This window comes from Amphimedon queenslandica, unplaced genomic scaffold, assembly GCF_000090795.2.
Source record: "Amphimedon queenslandica unplaced genomic scaffold, v1.1 AMPQUscaffold_13472, whole genome shotgun sequence".
Classification (NCBI taxonomy): domain Eukaryota; kingdom Metazoa; phylum Porifera; class Demospongiae; order Haplosclerida; family Niphatidae; genus Amphimedon; species Amphimedon queenslandica.
Genome location: NW_003546292.1, coordinates 102,486 through 114,020, shown reverse-complemented (window position 1 = coordinate 114,020; position 11,535 = coordinate 102,486). Strand labels below are relative to the sequence as shown.

The 11,535-nt window shown below is 35.2% G+C and overlaps 5 protein-coding genes across 5 annotated transcripts; 1 reads left to right on the top strand and 4 right to left on the bottom strand.

The window, feature by feature from the left end:
• Nucleotides 1-845: 845 nt before the first annotated feature.
• On the bottom strand, nucleotides 846-1,788 carry LOC109580891 (uncharacterized). Its single transcript, XM_019994448.1, has 2 exons — nucleotides 1,441-1,788; nucleotides 846-1,380 (listed from the first exon to the last, which is right to left on the bottom strand). The coding sequence occupies exons 1-2, from the start codon at nucleotides 1,695-1,697 to the stop codon at nucleotides 870-872; spliced, it is 768 nt and encodes a 255-aa protein (XP_019850007.1). The 5' UTR covers nucleotides 1,698-1,788; the 3' UTR covers nucleotides 846-869.
• A 71-nt stretch (nucleotides 1,789-1,859) lies between these two features.
• Tollip (toll-interacting protein) lies at nucleotides 1,860-4,301 on the top strand. Its single transcript, XM_003385116.3, has 7 exons — nucleotides 1,860-2,022; nucleotides 2,082-2,184; nucleotides 2,566-2,699; nucleotides 2,788-2,836; nucleotides 3,069-3,221; nucleotides 3,374-3,539; nucleotides 3,860-4,301. Exons 1-7 carry the CDS (start codon nucleotides 1,895-1,897, stop codon nucleotides 4,021-4,023), a joined length of 897 nt encoding a protein of 298 aa, XP_003385164.1. The 5' UTR covers nucleotides 1,860-1,894; the 3' UTR covers nucleotides 4,024-4,301.
• A 1,976-nt stretch (nucleotides 4,302-6,277) lies between these two features.
• LOC100638717 (short-chain collagen C4-like) lies at nucleotides 6,278-7,256 on the bottom strand. The gene is made up of 2 exons (XM_003385128.2): nucleotides 7,141-7,256; nucleotides 6,278-7,077 (listed from the first exon to the last, which is right to left on the bottom strand). The coding sequence occupies exons 1-2, from the start codon at nucleotides 7,205-7,207 to the stop codon at nucleotides 6,350-6,352; spliced, it is 795 nt and encodes a 264-aa protein (XP_003385176.1). The 5' UTR covers nucleotides 7,208-7,256; the 3' UTR covers nucleotides 6,278-6,349.
• Nucleotides 7,257-8,615: 1,359 nt separating this feature from the next.
• On the bottom strand, nucleotides 8,616-9,651 carry LOC100638588 (short-chain collagen C4-like). Its single transcript, XM_003385127.3, has 2 exons — nucleotides 9,472-9,651; nucleotides 8,616-9,427 (listed from the first exon to the last, which is right to left on the bottom strand). The coding sequence occupies exons 1-2, from the start codon at nucleotides 9,548-9,550 to the stop codon at nucleotides 8,691-8,693; spliced, it is 816 nt and encodes a 271-aa protein (XP_003385175.1). The 5' UTR covers nucleotides 9,551-9,651; the 3' UTR covers nucleotides 8,616-8,690.
• Nucleotides 9,652-9,806: 155 nt separating this feature from the next.
• Nucleotides 9,807-10,893, bottom strand: LOC100638461 (short-chain collagen C4-like). Its single transcript, XM_003385126.2, has 2 exons — nucleotides 10,797-10,893; nucleotides 9,807-10,742 (listed from the first exon to the last, which is right to left on the bottom strand). The coding sequence occupies exons 1-2, from the start codon at nucleotides 10,861-10,863 to the stop codon at nucleotides 10,015-10,017; spliced, it is 795 nt and encodes a 264-aa protein (XP_003385174.1). The 5' UTR covers nucleotides 10,864-10,893; the 3' UTR covers nucleotides 9,807-10,014.
• Between the last annotated feature and the right edge of the window lie 642 nt (nucleotides 10,894-11,535).

Below are 11,535 nucleotides of genomic sequence, written 5' to 3'. Positions count from 1 at the left end.
TTCATCTATAAGAAACTTTTGAACACCAAAGCATCTAAAAGAGCTAATGAAAGTACATTAATAAACATATTTTTTATTTAAACTATAATGCACTTACTTTGGAGGTATATCCATTAATGGTAGTTCACCTTGACTAATTTTAGAAAGAAGATCAAGGCCAGAGTCTTTATATGATGGAATGAAATTGTAGTCTGTTGCCTTGATGCATTTCTTCCAATCCTTCTTCTTGGCCTCGTCTTGATGACGGCATGTTAGTTTTTGGAGAACATCTCTAGTAGAGCGATGAGTTGATCTAACTGAAGCAGCTGAGGTTGCATGCATTAAACAAGCAGCCAAAATTGTAGCAGTGAATATAAGGGAGAAAGTTGACATTTTAAATTTGATATGTTTCTTTCTAGTTTATTTTGTAGGATTAATATTTTTGATGAAAGCATGGCCTGGTGAGCATGCTTATATAGCATTATCAGCTTGTTATTTTTCAGCCCACTCATTTCCTAGATTTATTGCTAAAAGCAGGAAAGCCCCCTAGAATTATGTCATGCTTCCTTTCAGAAGTTTACATCTTTGTTATGTTATACAAACACATGCTCCACAATGTTATTGCATTTCTATATTCAGTATACTGGTAGCTGAATGCATGTACAAGTAGTTGTGTGTCCATGTGTTTAGTTTCTTAAACAAACTGTATATTCATGCATTGATTCATTAAACTACTAAACAATGGCATTGTTTTCATTACTGTGTTAACATTATTCAAGGTGTACCTGTGACAAAAAATTTTCTTGAAATGCAAAACATTTATACAAATTTAAAAATTATTATTATTATATTTTTTATTACATGTATTATAAGGTTCTAGTTTATTCATATTATAGTCCAGATCCTTCCAGATCTTCATCATCTTCATCTTCTTCTTGGCATTCAAACTGAAGTTTAAACCCAGCACCTTGTGTTGCATCTTTTTCACTCAAGAATAGAACAAAGAAATTAGATGATTTTATATTAAGTGATTGTTCAATGCCATTTCCAGTGATTGATTCATATATTGTTTGATTCTCTCGGACAATGATTTCAACCGAATCTCCTTCAGCTAGATCTATTTCAGATGATTCTCGAGACAAGAAAACGCGTTTACCTTTGCAAGGCATTTGTACATGATAAACACATATCTCATTTCTTGAATAGTTGCTACAACCATAGCGTGGTGATTTAAGCACTGAGATACCTCGTCTCTCAGTGAATGCATTGTTGAGGAGATCATTGCCAACTGCACATCCATTCTTCTCTTTAGGATTATATAACTTGCAAACTGCTGGACATTTAGGCACTGCAACACTAGCATCAGAAGCATACCTCATAACAGCAAAACATTTAAAAGAGCTGCAAGAATAAATAATATTATGGTCACTTGCATTATAAAATGAATATAAATATACTTACTTTGGTGGTATGTCCATTACTGGTATCTTGTTATCCTTGAGTTTATGTGGAAGATCGAGAGGACGGCCTTTAAGTGAAGAAATTATATGATTTTTATTTGGCATAATGCATTTCTTCCACATTTTTTTCGCAGCTACATCTTGATGCCGACAAGTCAGCTTTTCTAGTATCGAGATTGCTGGTGCAGTGTTCGTTACATGTATTAGACATGCTAGCAGTATTGCAGCACTGATTGCGAGTGAGAAGGTGCTTGACATCTTGATTCCTGAGTGTATTGGTCTACTGGTTAGTGATGATTGCTTTTGTTTTAGTTCCTGTTGTAACTAGTTGTTTGACTCGCTATGGCTTCTTCACTTGGTTATATACACATAACCACCCACGTAAAATAACTGTCACGTATTAATTATTAATGAGGTAGGCGTGGCTTAGACACTATCGCACTTTTGGTGAAAAAATGGCGACTATCGAAGATGGACAAGAACAGTCAAAAAGAGACAGGGCATTCCTTGGCCAATTGCCCGATGACTTTCTCCGTGTGGAAGAAGTCCCACGTAGTGAACAACGAACTAGCAGCCATCAAAGGCACGTAAAAACAATATTTTGGCCATTGTTTTGAATAATGCATTGTCATCTCAATGTAGGGACCATCCCCATTTAGTACCCATGACGTACAGTCCACAACAGCTCGGATACAGGCATGGGGATGGTAGCCACGTAGGAAAATTGAAAGTTACAATATTGCAGGTAAATAATAGAACAGTTTTGTTGTCGATAATAATTATTTTATTTATTATTATACTTATGTAACGTCAATATGAAAACAATGATTTATGGCATCTAAAAAAAGAACAGATTTATTAAAAATAATGATAAAATATATTGCCTTTATGTTGAATCCTATAAAATAATTTTAGCTGTAATTTTGTTCTGTGACATTTATGTTCACACTTACCACGTGAGACTGTTGACACCTATTGATCAGTATCATTTCTCACTGTCGTCACTTTTAGGAGGATAGTGACATTTCCATGTTAATTGTGTCTGTCATATATATTTATTGTTGTCCCTGTCACCTCTTCTACTCACTCTCCCCCCCTCTCTCTCTCTCTCTCTCTCTCTTCCCAGGCTAAATTAGCTAAGAACTATGGCCTTACACGTATGGATCCTTACTGTCGCGTGAGGATTGGCCATGCTGTCTATGAGACCCCAACTGACATCAATGGGTCAAAGAACCCACGCTGGAACAAGACCTTCTCTGTGTATGTTATTAAACCACTGTGTACATATACATGAAGCCATACGATCACACACACACACACACTATCTCTTATTTTAATCTCTCTATAGTAATCTTCCTCGTGGTGTTACCAGTGTTTATGTTGAGATATTTAATGAGGTTAGCTGGTTTGTAAATGAGTGGTTTATTTATCTGTTTGACTGAGGATGTGAGGGATGTGTTACTTATTGAGTCTTCCTTATTGCTATCAGGATACTCTACACTGTTTTGGTTACTCTTTCTTTTCCTATTTCCTCTGCTCTCCCCTTTTCTCTTCCCACTATTTCTGGTCTCTCTCCCACTATTTTTGATCTCTCTCTCTCTTATATTTATCTTCTCTTTCTATGTGCAGCGTTACCTATCACTGGATGATCGTATAGCTTGGGGCTATTACGAATTACCTACTGATGTGTTCAATGGTGAGACAGTTGAGGAGTGGATACCTCTTACTGGGAAGCAAGGAGATGAGAAAGAAGGGAACATTAATTTCATCTTCTCCCTTTCAGTAAGTCTTAAAGCATAATAACCATTCAAGAACTTTTCTTTATAATTGTTTCATTATTTTTATTCAATTTTATATGCATGTAGTATTAGTAATGATACACGTATATTACATAGATCAGTACATGTAGCATTATTTTTGTTTTTTTTCTTTAGCCACTGCACCAGTTGGTATCCTCAGGAGGTGTTCCCTACCAGCAGCAGCCAGCACAGTATCCTCCTGGTTTCATGCCACAGCAACCTCAGACTCAGTTCCAAGGCTCTCCTGTTGGATATTATCCTCCTACTCCTCTCATGATGCAGCCACAGCAACAGCCAACTGGTATGTAATCCTCATTGATAGCTTACTGTTATCATTATGATGACTGCTTTGCATTGTTCACATACTCAATGCTTGTTTCCCCTTGTTGAAAAAAGTAGCTGATAATGATTGTGTGTATATAATCACACAATCACACACACACACACACACACACACACACACACACACACACACACACACACACACACACAAATTAGCTTCACTGTTAAAGAACTACATGTACATGTATATACCTGTCACTCTAGTCAAAATATTGTGTGTATGTATGCATGTGTCTTCATTTGTATACTACATTAATAGTATAATGTATTGTTCATTAGCTGTTCAAGCTCCTTCAAGGCCCCCAGTGACAGATGAGGATGTTAGGCAAATGAAAGAAATGTTTCCTACAGTTGATAATGAAGTGGTCAAGTCCGTCCTTGAAGCAACCGGTGGTAATAAGGATCAAGCTGTTACCAACCTATTGAGTATGACTACTGAATAACTCCAATATTGTTAGGCAGTGTTACTGCAGTACTAATGTATAATTGACTGAATGAGTTTATCTCAATGTCTGTGTGTGTGTGTGCCATTAATTATACTTTGTAGCTTCATTGTAATAGGAATTGTTTTGGTGTCTTAATTAACTGTGTACTAAGACTGCTTAATCATTGTTATTAAATTTATGCTGTTTTCATTAATAAATGTTAATTAATGTTTGTTATTATTATTATTATTGATGTCAGAATTATTACCGAATACGTCAGGGTTTGTTGAAAGAGAGGTTTCCGTTTGTTTGAACAACATTCAGTTCCAATGTATTGATACGCTTGCTCCCTCCGATATCCTTGAGGTGTTATTATTATTGTGATGGTTTATTTTTGTTAGTATGTTATCTTTTCACTTTTCTTGTTATAATGCATACATATACAATAATACAGGATTTGCTACATCACTCTTTCATGTTGTTATGTGTCGTTATTTTTGTCCCTTACGTATTGGACTCCTCTTGGGTTTCTTTTGAAAGTGTGTTCTAAGTTAGTGTACGTGACATGTTGAAATGAAAACCTGCCATGTGTTTCAGAGAATGGACTCAACTGTAACGGTTGTAATAGCAAACAAAGTTAATTAATATACCACTGAATGTTAATGCAAAATACTTAATAGTATCATGATTAGTTACTGGATGTGGTGTTACTGTTACATATAATACTTTTCAAGTATATGAATGAGCATGTAGAAATTAAATTTCAATTAGTTAATTGTGCAAGCATATTTTGTTTAAAATAATTCATTTCTTTAGTGAATGGTGATATCATTATGTATCTCACAAATACTTTTTACTCATTTTTGAGAGGCAATAATACCCTTTGGGGAAGCACAGACTATCACAACAATGATGTACTATTAAAATGTTAACAATATTCATCAATGCTTCAAACTAACATAAGCAAATATAACAGCCCAGGTGTGAGTAAACTAATGTTTGCCTCATGAGATGATGTCACCTATATGCATTGTAGTAGAATAGGGACAGGAGATTAGATACACATGTGTCCTATTGTGCAATAAATGTTTTTAAGCTACTAGTTTTGGTGTTAAGAATGTGTAGGGCTCTATAGTGTAAGAAGTCCCTTACTCACTAAGAAATTCTAGCCAGTCTGTATTTACTATTATCAGCAGGAATCAATTATTATCCTCCTACACCAGCACTCATCTAAATTAGTATACACACACACACACCCTGATTGATAATGATGCCGGATGTAAATAGAATTATCATTAATTTGTCACTCACTGGCATTATAAGGTTTTAAAAAACTCCTTGCCTACGCAAAGCGTTGACGGGACTAATGACACATTAGTTGGCTGGTGGGCAGGACTTGTGTGAGTCCTTACTCTGTCTCTTAATGTCAATAATGTGTCTACACATGTTCACAGTAGCTAATTGTAATTATTAAACAATATTAGTGAATGAATAAAGTCATGATTTCATTTTTTGGTATGATTGTGTGTCAAATTATTTAGTTTAATGATGTCATCATTAATTCCTTTTTCTCTTTAATGTTCATGCAGCACGCTAAAATTTCTCCAAAAATTACTAAGAGAGAATTCTCTATTTTTATAATTTTTTGATACATATACATGTTCTTATGTTGTGTGTCAAGTTTAACTGATCCCAATCAAAATTGGATTTTTAGAAAATTTTTAGACCAATGTCCCTGTACAGTACAGTGTCTTTCGCCAAATTTTGCCAAAAATGACTAGGAGAAAATTTTTTTTTAATTTTTATAAATTTTTCTAATACATACTTTTTTAATACTGTGTATCAAGTTTAAGCTGATTTTTATCAAGTTTAGATTCTTTTGCCAATTTTAAAAGTTACTTAAAAACCAGACCAAAGTCCTGTACTATAAGCATAGGAGCTCGTTTTTCCGGTATAGTAAGGCTGCAAAAGTCATGGCAGCCATATTGTTTTGGGGTGAATCCTACTTAGTAACGCTACTGCATTACTAATAGCACAGAGTCTTCAACCCACCAATCACAAAAAATTCAACCTGCCAATCATCAAAAATTTAGCAAATTGCAAAAATGTGACCCCTCCAAATTACCAGCTTTACAGTGCATATTATAATCCCCTGATTTTGAGATAAAAAAATTCCCTCAAAAATTTTGCACCAACTTGTAATTTTGCTCTGACTGCTGCATATTTTCTCATGTGGGTGTGCCCACACTTCCTTTAAACTCTCACACACATGTATTCACATGGGAAGCAATTATTTATTAGAATCAATTAAATCAGAGTAGCAATCAATACATATTGTATATTGTCACTTGGTACAGACTACACAAGTAATTGGTCTTCTGTTAACATATGGAGGACAGGGTAGACCAACACAGGTTGACAAAGTGAAGAAAAGCATAGCACTATGAGCACTGGCACCACTACCATCAACAGATTCAACGTTTTCATCAACACACTCATAGACTGCATTTCTTTTGTGAGCATCTCTTTCAGCCATCAGATATCCTCTGTATTCCATAGTCCATGATGAAGGACAGCTGGTTCTAGCAGGAATCATCAGTTTAACACTCTTAGTAGATGTATAACATACTGCACAAGGAGCATTGTGCTGATCTCTGCCAGTAAATATACCATTAGACCATTCATATTCAGTACCATACATGAAACCACTATAAGGTGGTGTATGAGAACTTAAGTATTGGGGATCCTTATGCAAACAGACATAGTTGGCACCACCTCCAGGGCTGTTATATGCTTCTCCTCCAGTTATTCCCTCATACAGTAGTTCAGCTCCAGCAGGACAGGACTTCCTTCCCCAACGAGTGTACACTACTCCTCCACACTTAGGACCAGTTGCTCCTACAGGTCCAGTATCACCTTTTTCTCCTTTCTCTCCCTTATCTCCTCTCTCTCCTTTCACTCCATCTCTTCCTGGTACTCCATCACGACCATCTCTACCACGTAAAATCTGAAGATATACTAATCTGACAAGAGTGTCATTAACTTTCTCTTCAGTAACCAGTGAAGGTGATTCTAAAGGAGGGTATACACCATTATATAAATTATAAAACTCAATAATATTTATGGTATTTATACCTCCACTGGATGTAACTGTACTCAAAGCAGCAGTTGCCAGGAGTACAAATATAGCCAAGAAATGCATTATATCAGCAAGCTAGGAGCAGCAAGACGATCGACTGACTGACTTACTCTGACAGATGCATTTCTTTTATAGCTGTAGAAAAGCTTTTGCCATCTGATCTCCAGGTGCCTCTTTTACTCAGTAAAATACACCTCCATCTGTGTATTATAATGTATACTGGCATATAGAGAAAAGAGGTGTTCTCTTAATCTCTTTGCTTTTTATCACTATAGGATATGGGCATGACATTTTATATGATTGTGAGTAACTGATCTAAGCCCATCTTGAAGTTTCCGACAAATATAATTTATACAGTTATAGAATATCATGTACTTTACATGATAAAGTTTACTCTTGACGCATACCAATAGTATTTAAGCTGAAACATAGTGTACGATTGATGTGGCAGTAGATTTTAGCTACCACTTTATTTTTGTAGCAAAAAACTTTTTGTGAAAATTTAATTTTGTGATTTCCTGCAAATGGGAAAAAAGTAATAAATAATTTGCTGAACAAAATTTGTAAAAATTAATGTTTAAATCCCCAAGAACATAAATAGTATGCAGTGTTTATGGGCATATTAGTAAATGTAAATCTTACAATAATGTTTCAGCATAAATTGCTCTGCTACAGCTGGTGACATGTAGAAACATGATATTTTAAAGCTGCATATAATTACAATCATATAAGATGTCATACACCCATATCTTATTGTGATAAAGAGCTAGCAAAAAGATTAAGAGTACACCTCTTTTCTCTATATACCAGTACACATTATAATACACAAACGGAGGCGTCTTAAATTGTTAGACGAGTTTGAATAAAAAATCTATGCATGTCTCCCTGCTCCATTTGTCCTTACTCAACTTTGCCTTACTCACTAAGAAATTCTAGCCAGTCTGTATTTACTATTATCAGCAGGAATCAATTATTATCCTCCTACACAAGCACTCATCTTCATTACTATACACACACCCACTCACACACACACGATGACTGGGATGTAGATCTATATTTTTATAAACAGAATTATCATTAATTTAAAATTGTAAAAAATTCCTTGCCTACACGAAGCTAATAATACATTAGCCAACTGGTAGGCAGGATTTATTTTATTTGATGCATAGACATGTTCTTATGTTATGTGTCAAGTTTAAGCAGATTCTGATAAAAATTAGATTTTTACCAATTTTTAAAGTTACTCAAAAATCGCTGTACTATAGTAAGCTTAGAGGTTTTTGTCAAAAATGACTAGGAGAAAATTTTCTATTTTTTAATTTTTCTGATGCACATACATGTTCCTATGTTGTACTGCATTTTCAATATTATTATGTATAAAATGACGGATCATCTTAGCCCATGCAATCCACTCAAAATTTCTTCATAGCTAGCATAAGAGCACAATATTGACCTCTTTGCACTTACACACTTTGTGTATTCATGTGTGAACAGCAAATTATTTTATTATAAAATCAGAATAACAAATCAGGCAGTATTTTTAGTGTCACTTGGTACAGACTACACAAGTAATTGGCACATTGTTCACATATGGAGGACAGGGTAGACCGTTACAGGTTGACAAAGTAAGGAAAATTGTAGCACCATTAACATCAGCTTGACTGCCATTTATAAATTCAGCACTTTCATCAACACACTCATAGACAGATTTTGCATGGTGAGAGCTTCTTTCAGCCATCAGATATCCTTTATATTCTCTAGTCCATGATGAAGGACAGCTGGTTCTAGCAGGAATCATCAGTTTAACACTCTTAGTAGATGTATAACATACTGCACAAGGAACGTTGTGCTGTTCTGTTCCTGGAAATATACCATTAGTCCATTCATATTCAGTACCATACATGTAATTAGCTAAATTAGTATGCTTATAAGTAGTACTCATATATTGAGGAACCTTTGGTAAACAGACATAGTTGGCACCACCTCCAGGATGATCGTAGTAACTACCTCCAGTTATTCCCTCATACAGCAGTTCAGCTCCAGTAGGACAGGACTTCCTTCCCCAACGAGTGTACACTACTCCTCCACTTTTAGGACCAGTTGCTCCTACAGGTCCAGTTTCACCTTTCTCTCCTTTCTCTCCCTTATCTCCTCTCTCTCCTTTCACTCCATCTCTTCCTGTTAGTCCATCACGACCATCTCTACCACGTAATATTTGTAGATAAACCTCCTTCACATTGGTTTCATTAATGTATCGTTTGCTTGTTGACATAGATGATGGCCCTTTGTAAAATATTAATCAAATGTAATTATAACCAATGATTTACCTTGGATTGTATTCTCATTAGTAGCTACAATAATAGAGAGAGTAGTCAGTATAGGAACAAGCAATATTATGAGGTTCATTTTTCCTTATCATTTCAATGTACACTAGCTGCTGCACTATATTTTATAGCTTGAGTATATCTTTGTTTTAGTTGGCATTGTCAGATCCTTTTGTATGGATCAGTTACAACAATAGTCGGCTAGTGGGCAGGACTTATGCGACCTCTTACTCTGCCTCTTAATGTGTCTACACATGTTCGTATAATAGTGAACAATAGTAGTAAATAAATAAAGTTATAATTTTATTTTTTGGTACGCATGATTGAATTCATTCAAGTTTACTTGTTTAATCGCTCAGATTAGTATGTTAATTCAATGAAAATAAATTTAATGAAAAAACTTAGAAATGAAAATAATGCCAAATGAAAATACATTAAGTATAGCCACACATGCATACTTTCACACATATGTGTTATCTTGTGTGCAAGGAAGCAATATTATTTATTACAATCAGCAAACTAATTAAGCAATCAGAATCAATAATGTTACTTGGTACAGACTACACAAGTAATTGGTCTTCTGTTAACAAATGGAGGACAGGGTAGACCAACACAGGTTGACAAAGTAAAGAAAAAAGTAGCACCAATATTATTGGTGTGACTGCCATCAATAGATTCAGCATTTTCATCAACACACTCATAGACTGCATTTCTTTTGTGAGCATCTCTTTCAGCCATCAGGTATCCTCTGTATTCCATAGTCCATGATGAAGGACAGCTGGTTCTAGCAGGAATCATCAGTTTAACACTCTTAGTAGATGTATAGCATACTGCACAAGGGACATCGTGGCCATGTTTCCCAGGAAATATACCATTAGACCATTCATATTCGGTACCGTACATAAAACTACTATAAGGTGGTGTATGAGAACTTAAGTATTGGGGATCCTTATGCAAGCAGACATAGTTGGCACCACCTCCAGGGCTGTTATTTGATTCACCTCCAGTTATTCCCTCATACAGTAGTTCAGCTCCAGTAGGACAGGACTTCCTTCCCCAACGAGTGTACACAACTCCTCCACACTTAGGACCAGCTGGTCCAACAGGTCCAGTTTCACCTTTCTCTCCTTTCTCTCCCTTATCTCCTCTCTCTCCTTTCACTCCATCTCTTCCTGGTACTCCATCACGACCATCTCTACCACGTAAAATCTGAAGATATACTAATTTGACAAGAGTGTCATTAACTTTCTCTTCATTAACCAGTGAAAGTGCTTCTACAGCAGAATATACACCATTATATAAAATTCAATGATATTTATTGTACCCACCTTCATTGGATGTAACTGCACTGAAAGTAGCAGTTGCCAAGAGTATAAATATAGCCAAGAAATGCATTATATCAGCAAGCTAGGAGCAGCAAGATGATCGACTGACTAACTTACACTGACAGATGCATTTCTTTTATAGCTGTAGAAAAGCTTTTGCCATCTGATCTCACAGGTGCCTCTTTTACTCAGTGAAATACACCTCCATCTGTGTATTATAACATATACTGGCATATAGAGAAAAGAGGTGTTCTCTTAATCCTTTTGCTCTTTATTGGGACATGACCTTATGTCATTATGTGTAACTGATCAGTATAGTTCAATTTGAACTATCGAACTATACAGATCAGTTATACACACAATGATATAAGGTCCTGTTCAGTGTTTTCTGCCAAATACTAATATAATATAATACAGGTATAAAATATTATGTCTTGATCTATCTAGCACCCACACAAACAAGATTTACCATACACTTATTTATTATGATTATTTTATCTTTGGATATAATTTTTAGTTGTTTGAATGAAAATTAAGTTTATTTCTGTCTTACTGCCATATTTAGCCTGTCTCTTAATTGTGTCTACACATATTTCTGATAATAATGAACAATACTATAGCATATCTATGAGATGAGTCATAATAGTACTATTTTTAGTATCATGATTCAATTCATGAACACTCTTCAGTTAATGTCACTAAATTATATCATCATTAAATGGCTTCGTTAATAATAACACCA